The sequence below is a fragment of the Aquila chrysaetos genome, chromosome 14 (genome assembly GCF_900496995.4).
Source record: "Aquila chrysaetos chrysaetos chromosome 14, bAquChr1.4, whole genome shotgun sequence".
Taxonomy (NCBI): domain Eukaryota; kingdom Metazoa; phylum Chordata; class Aves; order Accipitriformes; family Accipitridae; genus Aquila; species Aquila chrysaetos.
Window position 1 is genome coordinate 3,992,835 of NC_044017.1, and position 23,935 is coordinate 4,016,769.

A 23,935-nucleotide genomic window follows, 5' to 3' on the forward strand; every position below is an offset into this window, starting at 1 on the left:
GATATAAGTTGAAACAGTAAGGAAATGTGACAGTCATCAACCAGTACTTCCTCAGCATGAACTAAAGTGGCAAACCAGCCATTTTTAGGAAGCGATATAAATCTCAGTGCTTTGGATTTTAGGACTAGAAACCTAGAAAGCATGCTGTTACAGATTATCTCACATTTTACCTCACACTTATAAGGCAAAATAACCAAAAAGTCATAAAGACATTTTATGACTGTAAATTGTAAGACACGGTTTACTGATTATGCCCACCTATATCACTAAGTCAGGGACAAGGCCAGAATGGACAAGATCATTTTAAAGTACAAGGCACAATTTACTGTTTGCAGGTCATGGTCTCTGTGCATTTGTTTTAGCTCTTGTAACAAAGGGACCAGAAGTTTGCGACCGGTGAACAGACCTTTGCACGCCTGGTGACAGCACGTTGCCGGCTTTCCACCGCTTCCCAATCCAGAAGCGCCTCAGATGCTTTGTGGTAGCTGTTAAACAAGCATAAGTTACAGACTACCATCTTAAAAGCAGGAGCGTCACATATACTTGAGTGATATACTAGCCTGGAAATTGTGCTGGTTCAGCTGCTGCCTCGCAAGCAGCTGAGCTCTCCATGTCATAGCAGCAGATGTTTCAAAGCGGGTGTCAACTAGACAATTATGGGTGGCAACCAGCGAAGCCCTCCCGAAGCAGCATTTCCACTTGAGAGTTAAAGCCTCAAAGGAGCTATAAAATAACCTTGTTAATTTGACACTTGATAAGGCAAACATCTCAAAAATCCCACTCCAAATTACACGTCTCTGCCTGGCGCACAGCCAGGATTTCTCACCCTATTCCAGCATATTAAGATTTTATTGTTTCTGGAGAAGCTTCTGCCGAACATTTGGTGGTACAGTTCAGCATTTAATCACACTTTCTTACAACAAAATCGCCAACGATGAAACGCGCGAGTAAAGTACACCTGATAAAAGCCTTTTTAACGCTTCCTTATGGCGTCTGTCCTGCGGGGAGCACCCCGCCACAAGCCCGTCACGAACCAGGCCCTCAGCGAAGAAAGGCGCCCACGGCTCCCGCCCAAGGAGAGAGGTGTAACGTCTTTTTTTCTCGGGGCGAGGGTGTGGGATTTTCGCTTCGTCTAAGCCCGCCACCGCAGGAACCTCGCCTCTGAGGGAAGAGCCGGGGGGGGGGGGGTCGGGGCACGGAAACACCCGCGTCCCAGGCCCGCCGGGCTCACCGGGGGCCAGCCGAGACCCCCCCACCCTCCCTCCCGCCCGCCCCGGCTCACCCGCTGGTAACGGTCGCGCTAACGGTCGCGGCGGCGCGCGAGGGCAGGGCGAGCCCGCTCGAGACGCCCTCCCGCCCCGCCCCGCCCCGCCCCGCCCCGCCAGGTGCGCGGGACAACGACCGCCAACGCCGGGGCGGCGGCGGGGCGGGAGGGCGCGCACCGGGAACGCGGTGCAAGCGGCGGGCAGGGCCCAGGGGGAGGCCGGCCGGCTCCCGCCTTTGTGTGAGGCGGAGGGGGTGTGGAGCTCGGGGCGGGGGGGGAACGGGACACACACGAACAACGACTGGCACCGGCCCCGCTGCCACCGCAAGTGATCTCCGCGCTCCGCTTCCTCGGCCCGGCCTGCCGCGCGTCACCGCCGCCGCCGCCGCCGCCGCCGCCGCCAATGGGCGCACGCAGCCGCCCCGGTGGGGCGGGGAGAAGGAGGGGTGGGGCGGCGAGGCAGCCAATAGGCTCTGAGGATGTTTCCCGGAGGCGAAGCCGCCACCGCCCCTCCTCCGCCGCGCCGCTCCGGCTGGGGGCTCGCCGGGCGGGAGAGTTTCGGTAGCCGGGCGGGAGATGCCGCGCGGGCTCCTTCTCCTCACAGGTAACACCGCGGGGGGGGCCTGGGAGGACGGCTTGGCCTCGCCCTCGCCCTCGCCCCGCTTGCTGGCAGGAGCGCTGGCGGAACTGGCCCGCACGGCGCGGCGGTGGGGCTGAGGGCCGGGGCGGGACGGGACGGGACACACACACACACACACACACACACACACACGCACCCCCCGCCTCGGCGGGGCCGCCGCCAGGACAAAAGGGGAGCGGTGAGTGAGTCAGGGGCCACCGCGAAACTCCCGGCGGGGTTCGCCCGCCCCGCAGCCTCGCCCTTGTTTTCCCGGGCGGGTTCCTTCCCCGGTACCGGCCGGCCGGGACGCCCTCAAGTTTGCGGGGCTCCGCGTAACGGCCGTTGTGACCCTTGGTGCGAGCCTGCCCGCGGCGCCGGCTCTCTCCGGTGGGACACACGGTGCCGGAGCCGTGCCCCCCTCACACACCACACCACCCCCCCCCCGGCCCGTCTCCGCGGGGGTGTCCGCGGTGGGTCGGTACCGGGTGGTGTGGGGGGGGGGGTGGGGGTGGGCAAGTCTCCTGTGGGCCGGTGGGTCAGGGGAGAGAGCCCTTCGGGGGGTGGCGGTCCCTCGTGGGTGGGTGCTCAGCCCGCCTGGGCGGTTGACGAGTTGCCCGGGTGAGGCAGCCCCCCGCCATCCACCCCCGGACTGGCCTGCTCAGGAGATGCGCATCGGATAAACAGAACGGGCGCAATGGGAGAAACTTTCGGGGCCAAATGAATTTTGAGTAGATCGAACGTTTTAATTGGGTAGCGGGCATTGCTGCTGTATCGGTGCTGTTACGAGCAGCGCCGTACGCTTCCTTCGGATTAACAGCCTTGCTTTTTAGCCTTTGTTTTCGTCAAACTAAGAGCGCGAGGGTGAATTACTGCGAGGAAAGGTTTTGCTCGGAAAGTGGCTGGTCTGCTTTGCTGTGCTGAGGAGCTCCATTCTCTCTCAGGTTGCGCAGCTCCGTGTTACTGACTTTATCTGAATTTGGGAGCACCGCTATATAGTCCCCAAAGCGAGAAGGGGCACTGGTGTGACAGGGCGTACTGCCTGTCCGTGTGCATGTGTGTGTGCAGGGATTGGGAATACGTGGAGACTGGAATGTTGCGTTGCAAACGGAAAGCTACAAAGCAATTGCCTTAGCAGCTCTATTGGTCAGGTCTGTTCAAGAAGGCGAATGACTGGAGCTTTTTCCTAGATTGTATGAAGACATTAAATGCGATATTTTCAGGGGTGCAGCTGTCAATTTAAGAAGCCAATAAATAAGAAGAAAGTGAAGCTGGGCTACTATATGTGCCTATCATTCTGGGGGCTTACAAATAAAAACTTTGTATTCCGCCCTGCTTTTACTGTAGTTTTCCATTTGTAACCTCCTCCCCCTGCCATGTATAGCAGCACTTGATAATAAGACCACTCACAATACTGTCAGAGCACCAGAGAAGCAGAGGCAGAATTGCTGTCCAGGCAGAGGGCTGGCTTTGGAGCATCAGAAGAGATCCCTCCAAGTAAAGGTGGCTCATGGGTAAACTTCTAGCCTTGGTACCTCCACACTGATGTATCACTCCGTGCTGTTGGATTGCATGGCCTTTTTCATCTACCTCAACAACCTTATAAGCCCATGAATACAGCAGTGGAATTTAGCCTATACTGTGCTTGCGGTGTGCAGAATGATCTAGCGAACACTACTTTGGTCTTAATTGTATGCGTCTTGTTGTCTCATTGTTTGAATTGTTGAGATTTAGGGCCTAGTCCATTAACTGCTGCCTGTATATGTCTACCTGTGATGTTTGTATGAATTCCCTATATGGGCTATATGTAAGATTAGATCCTTTAATTTGATTAACAGAAGAGAGTTCAACTCTTTCTGCAATTGATGATGTTTGGTTTTCACACTCAGAAGGAAATTATAGTGCTTATCATTCTCTTAAGAACTTTATAAATGCTCCACAATCCCAATGGTGCCCCTGTTTGTTACACTTGAAAAGAACAGTAAGAAAGAGAAAAACAGTGATTTGCTCAAGGTTTTAGAATTTACCGGTGCCAACGCTTTAACTTAGAATCTAAGAATTTCTTGGCTTTACCTCTGTGCTCCGACCATGAGAAACTGTGCCTTTCTTCCACATTTGAAGTACAAAATTATGTTTAGATATGTTCCAGTAATTATGAAATGCACTGAGAGAAAAAAATGATAGGTTGTATGAAATTTCATTCTCCTCTCCCAACACAACTCTCCATTTTTAAATTCTGTTCTAGTGAAGTGCAACTATAACTGTGCATTTGTATGTTTTTCTTTCAGATCTGCAACCAACATAATGCTGAAGCTCCCAACTCAGAACAAGCATTTCACAGAATGGCACAAACAGAACCTAATCTGGACCATGACGTATCATGGTTCCTGCTTCCATCATACTGGGCTAAAATGGTTGTGGCATTAATTTCCTTCCTCTGTTTTGCTAACAGCTATGATGGAGATTTTGTCTTTGATGATTCTGAAGCCATCATCAATAATAAGGTTTGTCTCTCTTCTTTCCCCCCACGCCCTTTGACAAAAATGGTCATAGGAAAAGAAATAATGACAAGAGTTGATCCAAGTAAGCCCAAAATAGTCATCCTAGTGAAGAGCTTCCTTCTGATATTCCTCTTTTTGAACTTCATTTTTCTGTTTTGTCTTGTTGGGTTTTTTAAAGTAAGCCTTATTTAAGGTTGACAAACAAGCTGTGCAGCAGTACTCTACCAAAAAGCTAGAAGCATAAGTATGCTTAACAGAATCTTATTCCTAAAGCTATTTAAATGACATGACTTGGGTGCTAATACATAAACAGGAGAGTGAACAAATTAAACAACTTTTTTTTTTTTCTCCTCAGAATGTGTCCCTTTCCATTCTTTTGCAACTGAGATGCTCTGCTTAACAAGTGTTGATATGTGGTCAAGGGGAAGGGAGCTCTTTTTGCCATCCCAAATGGACTTTGTCTGCTTGTCGTCTAAGAAAGCATTATCTAGGGTTGCAGCAAATTTGGATGTGATATTTAGTAACGCTTATTCACAGGGTACCTGTACATCAAGACTGTCTATAGATTTAATGTTATGCTCATTTCTAAGTCACTGAGAGTATGCAGTAGACTTCTCTAATACCCGTTGATGTTAATAGGAGATTTTTTCATTATCTTCTCAGGGTGACAGATGAATAAGCCCAATGAATAAACTTACTCTGCTTCCAAGATACATAATGCATCACTAAGCGATTGTAGGGTGCATGGGTTCTCCAGCTGTGGTTTATATCATGAAAATGTTACAGGAGCAAGGAAAGCTTCCTTTTCCTATGTGCCTTCCCCACTTAAAAGTTCCTGTGACAACAGTATTTTTTTGAAATAGACGCAGAGTATTCTTGTGCTGTATTTAAAAACTTGATCATACATGCAAGGAACAATCCTTGAAATGCTTAGAAATTAACATGTGACTCAAACCTCTAGCTGAGATTCTTCTGACTTTGAGGAGTTGAGTGTCTTTAATTGCTCAGACACTTCATAGAATCACCTGTAGCAGTTAGTGAGCCTGTGCTCATGGGTGGGTCTTGGTGTTACAGCTCTTATGCTGTTCTAGAAGATACTTAACTGTTTGGAAAGAGAAGAACAGGGTAAAAGAATTGCCCCCACCTGTTGGTTCTGTTTTCCTGAAGCCATGGGGTTACAAGGAGGGTAATCTGGAGACTCGTACTGCTAGAAGAACACAACTCACTTTTTTTTGCCTTGCACAAGACTTAGAGGCAACTTACCGCAATGTGCCTTTTAGAATCCCACAGAATTACTGTTTCCTCAGACAGATTTGTATTATGCTTGTGTAAGTCATCGTATCTTGAGTTATAAATGGGGGGGGGGGGGGGGGAAGTGAATACATCTGCCAAATTGGAAATAAATCTCAAAGCTTCTAAGAGAATACTATAGACAAATTAAGAACCTGCAGTGATTTTTTTTTTAAATTTTTTTTTTTTTTAAGAAGCATTATATTTTAAGTTACACAGCTCCTGGCAATATTTCGTTCTGCAAAGTTTTATTTGGGGCACAATTATAATAACCTCCTGAAAGAATGAACAAAAGACTGATGTTGAAACAAGGCAGGCTGTTTTGTTCATGTGCAATTGCCATGCTTGTAATCTTTCTTCATTTCTTTCAGTCTTTACTTTCAAAATGTTTCAATTTATCTATACAACACAACAACCTGCACCAGGATTATAGCTGTTGGCAATGCTGAGAAATTCAGCCAACTGCTTAAATTGATTAATTCATACCTACCCTGCATGTTTGAAAAACTGTGAGGCTTACTTTATTTTGCACATCAGAATCCTCTATTATTCCCTAGAAATTAAATGAGTTTTTTGTGACAGTATCATTTTAACACAGGGGTCCTGTGGATTTTTTTATTCCCGTATATTCATAAGAAAAATGCAGAGACAGAGTTTACCAGTTTAATGGGGAGGGAAAGCATCTAGCAAAGGCACAGTTTATTAAAGTGTAGCATATTTTATTCCTCTTCAATAGGAGAGACAGCAGGTGAAGTAATTTTTTAGATTTACTGAGCATTACTATACCAGTATTTTCTTGGGTACCACACAGTGACCTTTTTGTTAAGTTACTAGCTTCCCCCCACCTCATCCCAATCTTTCAATATTTTATTTATTTATTTATTTAGCGAAAGATACACTGTTAGTTGACACCATGCCTACTGTATTGTGGAGCATTCTGTTATTAGATTTTATTGGGGTTCAAGGCTGTTTTCCAGATGCTTTATTGTCATTTTAAACAGCATTTTAACTGGTACACAACAGTAACTTTTTATTTATTTACTAGCTTGGCAAGACAAGCAGTTGGATGAGGAGGAGGTTCAGACACAATGTCGTTTCCATAAGCCTTTATATAGAAAAACTGACCTTTCTTAAAGTATTGAACTTTGCTGTCTGTAATCTGCTGCTAATCAAATATTTAGATATTCTTTGATATCTACTTTCAGTTCTTGAAGAGAAAATCATACATAACTTTTAAACAGCTGTGTCTCTTAGAGCAAACCATTCCTGTTTTAGGGTAAGTCCACTGAGTGGGAAAATTAATGTAAGAAACTTTTTCTCACAGAACTTGGATACAAGAGCAGGATACATGACTGAAGGTCTTTTAGGTCATGTGGAAGTATAATCTAATCACTCAATAATTCCAGGTATTTAGCTTTTCCTGCGTTCTTCCTATGGAAGACAAAAGAAGACTGATTCTAGTGGGAAGGGAAATCTAGCCTTGCACATCTCAATATATTTCCCATCTCAAGTTATTGAAGACCATCTGTTACATAGAAGATACAATTTTAAAATTTTAATACTAAAAAAAATGTCTCTCTTTCATAGTCCCTTTCTTTGGCAAATGTACATAAGGAGCAGTGCTGTTGGTTGGAAAAACAGTCTGAGGGCCACAACACTCACTAACAGCTGTCCCCTGCAGAGTACAAAGACTTCAATAGATGTTGGTGTACAACCCAGTCCCAACTTGCCCCTGGAAAAGCAAGCTATATTGATTTAGTGGGCTGCTAGTTGAGTGCACTCCTGCTCTGAGAGTCAAATTATGACCTTTAGGGTTTGTGCATACCAGTGAGGAATGGAACCGGAATTTAGGTGCCTAAGGCCAAAACTGGAGTCCTGGGAGAAGAAAGACATTTGTAGCTCTTGCTTGGCCATAGAAACATCTGTGAGAGAGTGAAGAGATTTTGCACCTTGATAATTCTTAAGCCCAAATAGGATCCCCCATGAGTCTTGATTTCTTAAGATTTTTCCCTGAGAATGCCTTAATTGACAGCTGCAGTAAAGGACTTTCAAAGACTACAGTGTTAGCCCTGCTCTCTTTTCTGCGTATTGATTAGTAACCTGTTAGAGCATGCTTCACTTCATTTGACAGTGTGCTAGGATTTTTAGCCTACTTCCCCTTCCTGATTTTTTTTTTTTTTTTTAACCAGTTGTCTAATACTGGCCAAGTTTGATCAAGTGATAGAAAGAAATCTCTTCCTGCATTTTTTTTGATGGATGAAAGTCAGAATGTGTTAAGAGGGAATCAAGAAAAATTAAGTTATTTTAAGTTCAGTTTCGCAGCAGCCAGTCAGTGTGGCCCAGACATTTGGCTGTACCTTGGCAGGCCAAAAATGCTAGCTAAGAATGAGATGGAAGGTACTGGACACCACAGGAGGTGCTCAAGATACTGTAGAAGCAAGTGAGATGGTAGCAGCATTTGAGAGGAACTGGAGTTGGTGAACCAAGGGTATTGTAATGTGGGAATCTTGTAAGTAGATGGAGATATGGGAGGAATAAGACATAGGACACCAGGCTTTTGTAAGACTTTTCATGGATTTAGCAGCCCAGTTTGTCTGCTTACTTGTGTTTGTATTGACTTGTTAATTTGCTTTGGTTCGTTGGTCTCTTGAACAATTTCAGGGGAGGAGGTGGGGGTAGAGTAACTTGTGGTTGATTGCAGGTGTAATACCAGCATTTATATGAAAGCTATTCATTTGCTAGTACAATTTTGTTCTTAGCTTCTGTCTTAAGTGTATTTAGCCTGCACATTTGCCATAGCATAAATTGGTATTTAATTGCCCCAGGGAAGCAGGGGAAGAGAGGCAAGTAGAAGATGAATATGTTAGCTTGAGCTTCCCAGCTCAAGAAACCTCACAGAAAACTGAGGTGGGTGCTACCAAGGTCCTTTTTTTTTTTTTTTTTTTTCAGCACCAAAGTGTATGTTTTCCCTTCAGCAGTCTAGGTTATTTGGATTTTTTCATTATCAGCATGGCTTTAAGATAAAAGGAAAGAGTGGACTTTTCCTTTGCAGTGTTTTTTAATATTGCCCTACCCCACCTGAAATTAAAATAATGCATTACTTTTCTGTCTTCCCCTATTAATCTTTTAGAGCAGTATATAGAGATATTGATTCTTGGTTTCATGTATTAAGAATTAAAAAAAAAAAAAAAAAGCTATTTGAATAGTGTCCTATGTGAAGTAAGGCTTCAAAACCAGCTAATTGTTGTTTTCTATCTTTAGTCTCCTTGCTTTCATGCTTTCATTAGTAGTTGTGCTACTGACACTGGTAGAAAAATAGCTATTTGTGGCAGTTTGTAGTTGGTCTCCTTCACAAGATAACCTAGACCTGAAATCAAAGACTTTTTCCAAAACTCTAAGGTAAAGGGGTTTTTTATGTGTTTCATATTTCAGCCATTGACCAGGTCATCAACTGATATGAATACGCATATCTCTAGTAAATTCCATGTAGTTATGCCTACTTACAGAATCCAAGCATCTTGGCCTTTATGACAACAGGCATCGAAGATGTGACCTTCGTTGCAAACTTGGGTACCTTGTCAAATGTCCGTAGTGAGCCAATAAAACACCTGCTATGTCCGTGTTGGCATGAGCTAGTATTAGTTACAACTTGTTTGTGGTTTAGCTGCTTTGAACAAAACAGAAATGTTAAGAATCTGGTAATTTATGATGTTTCCTTTCAGGACCTCAGGGCAGAAACCCCACTTGGTGACCTGTGGCATCATGACTTTTGGGGTAGCAAACTCAGCAGCAATACCAGTCATAAGTCATATCGACCACTAACTGTCCTAACTTTCAGGTGAGACTTGTCTTTTTGCTTGAGGTCTGAATTTTTTTAACATATATTGGCTCAATTGATCATAGGGAGGAGGCAACAGAAAAGGAGAGAGACAAAATATTTGGAGGGTAGCTGGATGCCTTTCCTGAATATGATTTTCCTGTTCACTACCTTAATCTCAAATTGAGTTTTAATTTTCAAATTGTTTCTTTCCCAAAGTATACATTATTTTGACATTCTGTATTTCAATGTACCTTTCAGAGATTGCATCTTATGGTTTCATATACCTTGGTACTAGGGGCAGTATGGTTCAGTATGTAGGTCCCATCATCAAAGAACTAGGAGGTGTACGTTCCCATTACTTAGCCACACTGCCACTTATACTGCTGTTTTAGTTTCTATTCTCTGCTTTCCTGGTGACCTGTCAAATGATTTTTTTATAAATAGCATCAATCTCCTGTGGCCTTTTGCCACTAGGTCACTGAATAATCTTCCCACCTCTTCCCCCCGATATTCTAACTTCAAATGAGTGTTTGTGTCCGAGAATCCTACTGAGAGAGATGACTGCCTGTATATATGACTTGCTGGTTTTCTCAAATAACTAAAAGTTTGAGGATTACTTCTGTAGATGCTTAGCTCATGTTTTTTTTACACAAAGGTTTGAGCAAGTAGTAGACCATGTACAAATTGGGCACAGTAATGCAGAGAATCTTTGAGGACTCAGTCTTAAGCTTCTTTATTTTCCTTGTGCAAGTCAGTGTTGTGGATGGGCACCTGGCACTGGTTCTGCGGTTGTGTCCAGTCTAAGCCAGGGACTAAGTGATTGTGAAGAAGTACTCCCACTCGTAGTCCTCATATGCAAGCAAAAACTTTGACTCTTGACTGCAGTGTCAGTGTTTTAAGTACTTAGCACTGTGGATTTCACTGTCTGTTGGGCTTTCTTCACATTTTCATCAAGGAAAATACACAACTGAATAGAATGTGTCAGAGTCTTAAACCTATTAAAGCTTTCAATGCATTACACAGCACATGCTTTCCTTTCTTTTCAAGGTCTCTGTGGTATATTATTCTCTAGTAACATCCTGGTTAGTTTAAAGGTCGAACTGGGATACAGTCACTACTATATCTGAAAATATAGATGAGCATGTGGAGGTGGTCCATAAAATGCTATTTTCACAAGTAAGAAGTGGTTTTCTTAATTTCCCTAAGCTCCAACTTTTATGTGTATCACATTTATAACAGGTTAGGGGTTTTTTAATAGATTTCACTTAAGCCAGATGCAGGCTGACCAAATGAACTATATAAAATCCCCTATCCACTGGGTTTCTGTATATCTCACCTACTGATAAAAGTGTATGGATAATAACAAGATGTTTCTCCCTTTTCTCCTCCCTCACCGTTTTACCGCAGAGTTCCTATCTGGAATAGGGTTTTAGACTGAATTTTCACTTACACTTCCTTCTGGTTCTACTACTTGGATGAAACCTCTCTCTAACCAGTCTCACAAATTAGTTACTAAGATGTGCTGGCTGACTACTTTCTGGATTGATACTGATTGTACCCAGATGGTTTCCACATTGTCAGTCTAAATGCTAGGATGCTTTTCAGCTAGAATGTCAGTGGAAATCATAGTCTCAGTGCATATTAGTTTCCTCACTGTGTTGTTTTAATTAAAATAATTTCATCAGGTTGTTTTTGGACAGAGTTCCTCTTAAGCCTAACGGTATCCCCCCAGTAGACTGGGTTGTTTACCTGCAGGACACTCCTGCATTGTAACATTGAAGTTATGTTGCTGACCAAAAGCCAGTTCTGAGTAACCATAGGTATGATTAACATAATAGCATTAACATATGTCTTTGGAGAAGATAGATATCATGCTGAATATGGTATCCCATATGAATACCTTTGAGAAAATATCGGGACATTGTTTCTAGCTGACTGTGGTGGCTAAGTGGTAATACCATGCATGCTGGGATTTGCTGGTATTTTTCAGCCTTTTTGTTGTGGGGGCAGGGGGGGTAGTGTCTAATATGATCTAGCTATGGGGTTGTTTAGGTTTTGTGTTTGCATCTCTCTAACCATTGATTTAAGTCCTAGCCTTAATGTTTTTGTTTCTATATAGAATTAATTACCTTTTTGCTGGAGGCTTCTATCCAGTTGGTTTCCATGTCATCAATATAATACTGCATTGTACTATCTCAGTGTTGATGGTTGATGTGTTCTCGATATTATTGGGTGGACTGCAATTCAGTAATAAAGGAAGAAGGCTAAACCTGGCTCCAAAGACATCTCTTCTAGCTGCTTTGCTGTTTGCTGTACATCCAGTGCACACTGAATGTGTAAGTACTGAATAACTAGCTCCAACGATTTATATCTTAGAAGTTCTTGACCACCTTGACTAATTAATTCTGACATAGCCTTATACTCTACACGTTGCTTTTATATATTCTTAACGCTTCTCTTGGCACATGTCTTATGAGAACAATCAAATATTATGGTTAGTACTTCCAAAAGCTTGTAATTCCACAGGACTGGACCTTATTAAGGAAGATAAATTAAATCATTTAAGTACAATAACTAAAGAAGGATAGCCCTAAACTACAGAGTTTCCCTAATTACTGGATTAAGAATTCATTACTAGAAACATTAGCTCATGAGCAGTCAAGGAGAATGGAAGATAAACTGAATGCAAACACATAACCACTTTTCATTTCCATTTGCTTTGATAAAAAACCAAGGAGATAGAAAATGGGAGTAGGGGCATTATATGAACTCTGTATGTGACTGGATTAGAATACTGCATCCAGTTTTGAATCCATGCTGCAAGGAGGACATGGGGAGAAATGGAGGGGGCTCAGAAGAGCCATGAAAATGATTAAAGGACTGAAAATCATCCTGTGTCATGAGAGATTGAATTCTATGGGTTTATATTTTTAATATGAAGGAGAAGATTAAAGGATGTTGTTTTTTATCACAGTCTGTAATTATGTACATGGGGAACGCAAATTTGATAGTAGTGGGCCCTTTAATAGTGCAGACAAAAGCATAACAGTGGCTGGAAGTTGAAGCTGTAAAAATGCAGAATAGAAACATGGCACATGTGTAGCAACCAATTAAAATACCTGACCAAAGATCAAAGTCCTTGTGTGGAAATTCTAGTGAAGAGAAGATGGTTTTCTTAGAAAGCTCTTTTGCACTCATAACTAACAAAATCTTACGGCCTTATGCCAGTGGGCTTGCTGGATGTGATCCCTGATGGCTTGATCTTGTAATAATGAATAAATGAAATATAAAATAATTACAATGCAGGAATATTTTTTTTTTAGAGTTTCAAAGGACTGAGCTACTGAAAAAGTGCTAACTTTAACTGTGATCTTTGTGCTAGTTTGAACACTGAATCCTCAGTGCACCTTGTTCTATATATGTGGCACTGATATTTATTTATTCACAATATGCTGTGGTTTGGGCTTTTTTCATTTGCTTTGCACGTGATTGATGGGGAAGAGGTTATGGAAAGCTATGCCTCTCATTTGACTGGGGACCCTGCCTATATTGGAAACCTAGACATGGTGCAAAGTTAGGTATTAGTAATTTGGCACCTTTTTGGGCAGTATGGCTAAAACATCCTGCCAGTCATTCTCTGGTGTTTGCTCACCTGCAGAATAACTTCTTTGTGAGAGCACATTGTGCTAGTGTCAGAAGGGCCCCTTGTATTTGTTCTCCAAAACCAGTTCTAGATGTCAGAGTGAAGTAAAACAAGTCCTCAGTACTTTTGATGTTCTGACATGTAAAGAGAAATCTCACTTGAGTCTTAACTTTTTAATAGACCTACTATTGTCTCCTTTATCGATGTCCATAATTTTATTCTTCATTCCATTTGACTCTAAAAATATATTTAAATCGGCAGGCAAATGTTAATAAGACCTTGGTCATGTCAAATAAATTACAAGTGATGCGGTCTGCAAGGTTTGAAGACTTGCATATGCTTTGGGCAAACATTGGAAGAAGAGGAAAAAAGTAGCATGCTTACATACCATGCCTCTTCTAAGATCCAGGAGTGAACAAAAGCCTCTAATCATTTACACAGTGTATAATAAATCTTGCTGCACTGAAGCAATCACGATACTGCTGTGCTTCTAGCATGAGTGTGTGTCAGGCAGCATCTCCTCGAAAAACATTCCTCATGATTTTAAAGCTGTGAGTTTTAAGTATCATGACATCCTGGTTTTGAAATGAGATGACATATTTTGACATAAAATTGTGAAGAATCTGTCTGCTGCTTTGGATTTTGGTATATACAGCACAAAACAAACTGTCATGTAAAACAGATCTTGAAAAGTTTAATGCTTTCAGTACCTATGTAAGAAAAACATCTGTCATTATAATTTTTCTACCTACAAGTAAACACTCTTGTGGTGTAGTTCTCTCCTCTAAAAAATGCTTATTTTTTGTAACACTTGAGTGATGAAATACTAAATGAAATGCAGACATAAGAATATACCTGATACTAATTTAAAACTATTTTTTTGTTTACCTTGTTACCAGACACTATAGGCCTGATCCTGCATTTGAGGTAACATTGTACTGTTGGAGTCATCTGAGGCCATATGTGTGTTATTAGCCCTTTAATCTCTTTGTTGTAACAAGTTGGCATCTATTTTCAAAATTGTGTCAGTTCACCTTTACTTTTATCTCATTAGCTGAGAGCAGCTCCCGAAACAGAATGACACTTCATTATTTTCACCTTTCAAAGTACTCCACAGCTATTGAGTTAATTCTCGTAATTCCTTTATAAGATAGAAGAAGCAGCAGGAAAGTTAGATGCCTGGCTTTGGATAAATCAAGAAGTTTTTCTGAACCGAATTTAGGGAGTCCAACAGTTTCTCCTTTTACAGTGCTTGAGTGAAGCTGAGGGGGTAAAGTGGGAGGGAGTCTCTTCAGTGGATTCAGTCCTACTCTCATGCCTCTACACTTCTCTTTCTGTCTCTAATGTTCTTTACAAATAGTTGTTCCATCATGTCAGACTGACACAAAAAAATGCCCTTTTCCTAAGAGAGGGTTAGCAGGTGCCTTTAAACAAAATGAAGATGCAATTTATCTCTTTACTTTCCTCTTTCTGTTCCACTCACAAAATGGGGCAACTGGTGTACTACACAGGAACCAAAGTTTCTGCTTTTGTCCCTGAAACATCACCTCAAAAAGTGGATTAAAAAAAACCCCTGTAGCTCTTCTGCCCTGCTTCAGAAAGGCCTCTGTGTACACCTTCTCCTGGAAATATGGAACCCAGCACTCCAGGAAGCAGAGGTAGACTGAAAAGTAAGGGGTGTTTCTATGATCCTTGCTCTGGGTGTATGTTCTAGTGAGGTGCCAACATCAGAGCCTATACAGTTCCCTGCCAACCCCCTGTGTCGTGATTTCAACAAAAAATTCATGGTGTATCCCAACACTTCTGTAATTGAGGAATGAAGATCCAAAAATATGTCATGCTGTGTCTCAGCAAGTTATTGTAAATACAGTTTAAGGGCTTGAACCAAAGCTTGTTGATGGCCCTGAGAATGCTCTTGATTTAAGTAGGTTGGCACAAATCCAGAGTACAGAGGTCCCAGAATGCGCTTCTCATTTTCTTTTGTGTTAGTACAGCTTCTGTTACAAGATGCGTTCGGAAGTACCTCTAATGAAATCAATTAATAGAACAAAATTAATATAACATGCTGGAGGGGTGGGGGTTTTTTTCCTGATTCTGTGGGCTGGAAACTATTTGTCCATTCTAAGTGTTCAGACTGAAATTTGAAGGCTGGCTTGTCTTCTGAAAGTGGACAGTCTTGATTTGCATTTCAGCAGAGCTGCCAATTTTGTTGGATTTCAGGATGTTTGCTAAGCATTCTACTGAAAGGCAACTTGATCCAAAAAACAGACAGAATCGGGCAGAGTTTTTCATGAATTAAAGCCAAATCATTTACCTAGTTGATACTAAGTGATACCCAATCAAAATTAGTATGCAGCTTAGAAAAGTGGGTATCACTAATCCAGTAAACCAGGTTAAAAAAAGAGGTGGTAGTGATACAGCGATATTCTTTGACAAATTTCACTTTGTATATGTGTGTGTGTACCTTTATCTCAGGTTTTCTAAGAATAAAATCTGGTAATCTGAAACTTCTTCTTTTTTTTTTTTTTTTCTTTTTTTTTTTTTTAAGGTTGCTGGGATTGTTGGCAGAGCAGACCTACTGTGTGCCCTGTTCTTTTTGTTGTCATTCCTTGGCTACTGTAAAGCATTTAGAGAAAGTAAGCATTCTGATTGCCCCTTTCATTTTATATTGTGTATATTTTCTGCATTCATACATTTCAGTGAAGTATAGCAAAACTAAAAATGTCAGCTTGATGTGGTTTGAATTTATTAATGTTTATAACCTCATAAAATATTTAAAAAAAACCCCAACCCCCAAAACCCCCAAAAAACCTGCTTTAGCTGGTTTTTGTTGTTAGAGGAGCTGGAAGAGTTGCTGTCCCTAATTCCCGTTAAACACTAAGAATTTATTTTAAGAGAAGTCTGTTTTATAATAGGCTTATTTGTTAAATGTTTTATTGTTTAGAAGCATAAAGAAATATTTTAATAAGTATTTTAGAAAGAAATCAAACCTATAAATGTATATTCTTAAATATTTTAGTACACTTTATGCCCTGATGTTGGGTTGGCTTAAATGGGAGTGAACTTTAGGAACCTTACTTGTATTTTTAATGAATTGTAAAGAATTATTCATATGAGTAAGCCCTCTAAATTCCTGCAATATGCAAGTGCTGGCATATACATGCTAAATATAGTGTTACTCATAGAGTTTTTGTAAGACAGCTGTATTTAACATGAACATTTCCTTTCGTAGATGTTTTTTCAAGTGAGCTTCTAGATCTGTTGTATTATTTGATCTGAATGCAGGTCGGCAGTTCAAATACAGTTCTGGAGAAATTATCTTGGGGCTCTGTTAAAGAAACACACAAGAATACATGAATTCATGATTATGAAAAACTATACAGGACATGCAATCTGGTATCTGAATGTGCCCCACCACAGGAAATATGGAAATCATTTGGTGAACTCATGAGGAGGTGTGTTGTGAAGAGCTTGTATAATATCAGTTCAATAGGCATGGCCTGTAATGTTTAACTAGAGTTGGCAGTGTATTACAGAGGTAAATACACCTGAGCTGGCTTTAGGTGATCTAGCTTAACAACATAGTCATGGCATCATAGAGCTTAGTGTAGGCTGAGAGGGGTAAGTTAGTCCACAGTGAGCTCTAAGATGCTGTGAATAGCTCCTGCTAATTGAGTTTAGATTGTTTAGAACTATTTTGCATATTTCTACAGCTAATATAATAAGTTTAACTTAATCTTTGCCACTTAAAATTATACTTATGGTGTTTCCTGTTCACTTTTGATATTTCTCCTCCCCTTTGAGTAGGTTTCATTTCTTTCAACTGAACTTATAATTTCTTGATGAAAATTGGCCTTGGGATCTTGCTTGCTCACTTATTCTTTTCTCACCTTTTTTACTGGGTATGATTGTGCTTTGATGTTTCTTCTGTTAGTGCCAGAGTAAATTAGATAAACCAAAACATTGGCTCTGTGCTTTCCTGTTTATTGATACAGGCAGGGGTAATAATCTTTGCTTGAAGAGCTCCAGAGCCAAATTCTTAGGATGACCATTGGAGACTTTTATGTAGGACTCTATAATTATTTTGTTGTAGAGGACATCTCAGGGATGATTAAGAATGTGATGTGTACTCTGTTTAGGGATATTCTGAGTGCTTGTACAACTTGCAAAGGCCAGTTTGATAGCTTTTAGAAGTCAGTGTCATTTTAATAGTATTCTTGTACTGAAATTCTCATCATTGATAGAGAGGAAGGAAAACGTTGTGAAGACAAGATACTAAGCAGCACTTGGTATTTTTTATTGGGCATTACATCATAATAGGGTCAGAGCTGTGTCTCTTAAGCAGATTTGCCAAGGAAAACTATAGTCCGCCAGCATAGTTGTGCCTTTTGTCTTTCAAATCAGTTTTCAGTCTTTACTGTCACCTTCACTGCCTGCTTTTCCCTCAGTGACTTATTAAAGAAATGTAGACTCTCTTTGTACTCAAGAATTTGTATCCAAGTTACATACTTGAGTCTCTCCCAACAGTTTCCTCAAAATGGGTAGCTTGGTGACAATTTCAGGTTCTTGCAGATCCTATCTGGCATGTCCTAAATGAGAGATTGAAAAGTTATTTCCAGCACTGTGGAGAGCAGTAGTACGTTCTTCAGCAGACCTTGCATGGAGCCTGAAGGGAGGAGCTCAAGCTTCAGAGTGTTTCTTTCCTCTGAACCTTAGATGATCTGCTGCAGGCTGATGAGCAATGTGCCAAAACCCAGACATTTCAGAGTCAAGGTTTCAGGTCAGAACGGTTCTGGTCTGAAACCTGATTTTGAAATGCCTAGGTGAGATTCATTGCTCCTCCTGGATGTGCCTTGCTGTGAAAATCACTCATTTGTAAATGGAAAGGTGGGTGAGATGGGATAAAATAGACTACTACAGTTGGAAGGGACTTACAAGGATCATCTAGTCCAACTGCCTGACCAATTTGGAGCTGACCAGAAGTTAAAGCATGTTGTAAGGGCATTGTCCAAATGCCTCTTAAACACTGACAGGCTTGGGGCATTGACCACCACTCTAGGAAGCCTGTTCCAGTGTTTGACCACCCTCTTGGTAAAGAAATGCTTCCTAATGTCCAGTCTGAACTTCCTCTGATGCAGCTTTGAACCACTCCCGTGCGTCCTATCACTGGGTACCAGGGAGAAGAGATCAGCACTTCCCTCTCCACGTCCCTGCCTCAGGACGCTCTAGAGAGCAATGAGTTCGCCCCTCAGCCTTCTTTTCTCCAAACTAGACAAGCCTATGAGGTCCTTAGCTGCTCCTCATAGGACATTCCTTCCAGCCCTTTCACCAGCTTTGTTGCCCTCCTCTGGATGCATTCAGGGACCTTAACATCCTTCTTAAATTGAGGGGTCCAGAACTGCACACAGTACTCAAGGTGAGGCCACACCGCTGCTGAATACAGCGGGATAATTGCTTCTTTTGACCATCTGGTCATACCGTGTTTGATGCCCCCAGGATGGGGTTTGCCCTCCTGGCTGCCAGGACACACAACTGACTCACACAGAGCCTGCTGTTGACCAGCACCCCCAGATCCCTTTCTGCAGGGCGGCTCGCCAGCCACTCCTTTCCCAATTCATGCTTGTGCCTGGCATTACTCCGTCCTGGGTGCAGAATTGGACGTTTCGACTTGCTAAATTTCATCCCATTAATTATAGCCCAGTGCTCCAATCTATCTAGTTACCTCTGCAAGGCCTCCTGTCCCTCAAGAGAGTCAACAGCACCTCCCAGTTTGGTATCATCAGTAAGCTTGCTAATGGTGCATTCAACTCCTGCATCCGCATCATTGATAAAGATATTGAACAGCACTGGCCCTAGAATTGAGCCCTGAGGTGCTGGTGACCGGTCACCAGCCAGATGTAGCCCCATTCACTACAACCCTTTGAAATGCTCTTCAGCCAGTTCTTCACCCAGCATGCTGTGAACCTGCTCATCCCATAGTTGGACAACTTGTCCAGAGGGATGCTGTGAGGGACAGTATCAAAAGCCTTACTAAAATCCAGAAAAGCTACATCCACCACCTTCCCTTCATCAGCTAGGGGGGTGACCTTATCGTATAAGGATATCAAATTAGTTAAACAGGACTTGCCCTTTATGAATCCATGCTGACTGTGCCTGATGATTGCATTATTCTTTTAATGCCTTTCAATAGTACTCAGTATAATCTTCTCCATAATTTTTCCAGTAACTGAGGTTAGACTAACAGGTCTGTAGTTCTCTGGGTTGTCCCTCACATCGTTTTTGTAGATTGGAATAACATTGGCTAGCTTCCAGTCAGCAGGAACCTCCCTAGACTCCCAAGACCTTTGGCAGATGATCGAGAGGGGTCCTGCAATAACATCTGCTAACTCCTTCAGTACTCTGGGATGAATCCCAGGTTGTCTCCACCACCAGTATCCCTACAAACTTGACCTCCAGCCTCATAAGCCAGCTGCGTTTTGCCTTATGTCCATTAGGTATGTGGTATTCTCAGGCTTTATTGGCTGAACCTTCAGGAGATTTGGCTACTTTGTGACCTTAAGTATCTAACTTGGGCATGCAACTTAAAAGCCTTTTCTCCCTGCTCCTTCTGTGTAGTCACTGGTAAGACACAGACTTCTTTTGATGGCCAGTCAGAGGAATAGCTTATCTTAGGCACTCACAGTCATCTTCTAGAGGTACCAAAATCTCTCAGTTGTGTAGAAGCTTAGGAAGACTAGGTTTGTAACTTAGGGTGCATTTCCATTGTCATTTCAATTAGGCAGAAGTGCAAGTGGCTGCTAAAATGGAGCAATCTAGCCTGCTTTTACCATAGATCATAGAGCGAATTAGGTCTGAAGGAGACTCTGGAGGTCATCTTTAGTCCAACAGTTTAAAGCAGAGTTAACTTCATAGATCACATTGCTCGGGGCCTTAGCCAGGTGAGTTGCAAAAATCTTCAAGGATGGCGGGGGGGGTGACACATGACCAGTTCGTCTCAGCCTCTTTTCCTATGTTACATTCTTTAGCCTCCTAACCATCTTAGTGGTTCTTTACTGGACTTCCAGGTTATTGATGTGTTTCTTGTATTGGACACCACGTTGAACACAGTACTCCTGATGTGGCCTCGTAAGAGCTGAGTAGAGAGGAACAACCACTTTCTCTGACCTGCTGGGTATGCTGTAGCTAGTACAGCCCAGCGTGCATTTAACCTTCATTGCTGCAAAGGCACACTACTGACTCATCTTCAGCTTGTCAGCCAGGAGCTCCAGATCCTTTTCTGCAGAGCTGCTGCCTAGGCAGTCCCCAGCCTGGACTGTTGCATGGTGCTGTCTTTGATTTTCATGAGGCTTCTGCCAGCCCATTCCTCCAGCTTGTCATGGTCCCTCCAAACGGCAGTCCTGTTCTCCACTGTACCCACTTATCCTCTAGCTGAACCCCACCAACCACCACAACCAGTTTTACTTTCTGCCCTTGCTATAATTTTTTTCCTTTGGGAGGAGAGGCTGGTCCAACCCATCAGGCAGCTGTTTGAACATCAGTGTCTGTATAGGAAAGGGTAGTGTCTGTATTGGAAAAGGCAGCTACAAAGAGAATGGAGGCTCCTCTCTGCACAAGGAGCCACATGGAGAAGACAAGGGGCAATGGGTACAAGTTGCACTGGGAGAGGTTTCACCTTGCTATAAGGAAGAAGTTTTTTTACAGTGAGAACAATTAATCACTGGAACAACCTCTGCAGAGACATGGCAGAGTCCCCATCACTGGAGGTTTTCAAGACACAATTGGACAGGGTGCTAGGTAATCTCATCTAGGCTCCCTTACCCACAAAAGGTTGGACCAGATGATATTTGGCGGCCCCTTCCAACCTGGGCTGTTCTGTGATTCTGTGTTTGTATGAAAGGCTTTAGGAAAAGGTAACCAAATACACGGAAGTGGCTTTCTTCTCTCAAAATGTTTTCCTTCTGCTGGCAAATCCACAAGATCCAGAAAGTTTGCGATACCACCGGTGCACTTTGATAGCTCTAGTCCAAGTTAAGGGTTGGTATTGCATCACTTGCTAGTCGGATCAAGATGGTAATTTATCTTTGTGGAATAATCTTAGTAAGAAAGAGGGGGAGAAAACCAAAAAACCCTCTGTGCATTCCATTGCATCAGGCTTATGTTTCTAGTCAAATATAGCTGCTTTATGATGATCCTACAGAAAAGTTGGATCTACCAGGTTGTTCTAACATCCTATTTCCTTTTGTCCTGCTAGATTTTTATATATTAAGGCAAGCGTGACCCAAAACCCTAGGTCAACTGTATGTGTCCTTGTTTCTGGATTTGGCTGTCACGCGTATATAGCACTTAGGTCACCAGCTTTTTATAAGCAGTAGGAGAAGAACTATCGAAGGTGGATTTTTAAAATTGTTATTAATAGATGCATGGTAGCATGACTCTTGCAGTACTTAAAAGAGGGTACAACTCTAAGGCCTTCAGGATTTGTGGACTGCATTTGTACTGTCTTTTGAATACAGTTACCAAAACATGTTTGATGCCAGTTCGCTTTTACTGATGAACTTTGAGTGAATGTCAGAGTAAAACGAACATTGAAAAGCCTGAGTTGATGCTACTGTTATGGTTGTGTCCTCAGTAACAAACACTGTTTTGTCACCAGCAACATCCCAATGCTACTATCAGACAGATTATCTAAGTCTTTCATAAAGAACATGACTATTCTTGCAGCAAGGCAATGTGAGATTTGTGTACAGCTGAGTTACAGAAATCTGTTTGTGTTTCACTAGCGTAGACATAGTTGTTGAACTGTCTTTCTTGGTCTTCTCTAAAGGAGATGGAAGTCATAGAAGAGAGACTGGTTAGTGCTTGTTTTCACCTGATGTCTAAGTGAATGAATGTAGGAATATTTTTTTTTGCTTGGGAGTAAGGACTCATAAAATGTCTGAGGAGGATTTGGGGGTACTGTGGGGAAAGTATATATAATACTGAAAATGATCAGGAGATCAGAAAAATACCAGTGTCAGACTGGAAAACTTCCAAAGGAAATAAATGGTTTTTGTAAAGCTCAAGATATACTGCAGCTTGTTTGCCTGATGTGGTTTATTTGTGGTTTTGGTGGATTTTTGGGTAGACAGCTTCTTTTAGCCAGAATCTGTAGCATTATTATATATTTTTTTAAAGTATAAGCATTTAACACACTATGTGGGCTATAATTATGTCTTACTGAATTTCTACAATTCTGTTACTTTTTTCCCAATATACATTTTTTGATGTTACCATCTTTGATAGGATAACATTTATATTTGCAAGGAACTAATCTGTTGTTCTCATTCTGTCCTGCTGTTTTAAAACACAACTGTGGGGACAAATCTACTGCATAGGCTTTGGAGACAGCAAGAGCTGACAACCTAGGTATGTTCTGAAGGGAATTGTGGGTTATTAACTTTGTTGAATTCTAATGCAGCTTCTCTGGGAATTCATAAGGCGATTTAAAACGGCTGTAGTATTCATTTTGCCTTCCTTTGTCTTCAACTTTGACAGTGATCCAGTTGCATGTATTTGCCATCTGCACTGGTGATCTCCGAGTGATGTAAAATGATGAGTTCATGATTTGCTTCATGTGCATAATATTGGCCTGGATATTAAATAGGGGATCATCTGTCTGTTCATATGCTATGACTTCTAAAAATGATTTTGTTCTGGTTGTGTGTTTCTGTTTTGTTCTGTTCTGTGTAGTTGCCCGTTAATCATCTACTAGTTCATTACTAATTTAATAAAGCATGTGAAGTAGACCGTAGTGATGAGTTTTGTGAATATTGGAGGTTTGTATTATGGAGGTTTTCCTATAGATTGGAAATGTTTAAGTCTCCTGTGTGAAAGAGATTGTTGTGAAGATATGGAGAATTTGTTAGCTATTTTGCAAATGGTCAAGAGGTATTTACCATCATTAAACATGTGGACCCTGATTTTTCAACTGTGTGCTCTACTGTTCTTATTTGAACACACTGGGAAGAAATAGTTGTATGTGGAAAACCTAACAATTTTATTATTTTAGTGGGCAGGGGAGAAACAATAACCTTTTTTGTAGAATTAGTGCTAACTTTGGCTTGTCCAAGATGATGTAATTCAGGGATGGATGACCCCCTTGCTGTAGCCTATATGTGATGAGTTTGAGATGCTTGGATATATTTAGGAATGGCATTTGCTATTGTAATTTCATTATTAAGTGAAACACTGAGCTGAGCTGCAGTAGTATGTACATTTGGAGACACACAAGGAGATCTCAGGCTTAAGTTAATTCTAACAGTGGTTTCTTATGTGATCCTTTAAGACTAGGTAATTCTTCCCCCTTTGCTTAGCAATTCACAAGCAGGGAAATCTTAGAGCTTGGTTAGATGAGTATTTGTAGTAGTTTAGTTGGAAGATACCATCCCTGCAGGCAAGGCACGGCACATCAATGGAATATATGAGCGTTTGTGATCTATTTCAGTTAAAAATTAAAACTTCCTGCAGAAGCAAAACATAACTTACTTTGCTTCAACTTTCAAAGGAGTAGGTGCTTTCACAGAATCAATTACTGGGTTTCACTTGAAGATGGTGACTTCTTAAACTGCTCCAAGCTGTCACCTGGCTGAGCCTTAAGTTGCCCAGTTAGCTTTGAAGAAGGAGATGCCAAGTGCCTAAATGTCTCACTTGGTAATAATTGTTTGGGATATTGTTAGTTTGACTTTAGAGTAAGACTAAGCTTGGTACTCTAAATGTAGTATTTTCTTCATATCCTTAACTTCTAAGGAATTTGATTTCATTG

General features: G+C 41.8%; 1 protein-coding gene across 4 annotated transcripts in view; it reads left to right on the forward strand.

The window, feature by feature from the left end:
- Window positions 1-1,754: 1,754 nt before the first annotated feature.
- Window positions 1,755-23,935, forward strand: part of TMTC4 (transmembrane O-mannosyltransferase targeting cadherins 4) — a 60,763-nt gene continuing 38,582 nt past the window's right edge. For 3 of the 4 annotated variants that reach the window (XM_041128636.1, XM_041128637.1, XM_041128638.1), the window contains exons 1-4: window positions 4,154-4,384; window positions 9,394-9,509; window positions 11,611-11,827; window positions 15,683-15,770. In XM_041128636.1, coding sequence (XP_040984570.1) covers window positions 4,154-4,384; window positions 9,394-9,509; window positions 11,611-11,827; window positions 15,683-15,770 — 652 coding nt within the window. Of the gene's footprint in view, window positions 1,869-4,153; window positions 4,385-9,393; window positions 9,510-11,610; window positions 11,828-15,682; window positions 15,771-23,935 lie in introns of those variants that run through there. The other variant, XM_030036714.2, reaches the window with a different exon arrangement.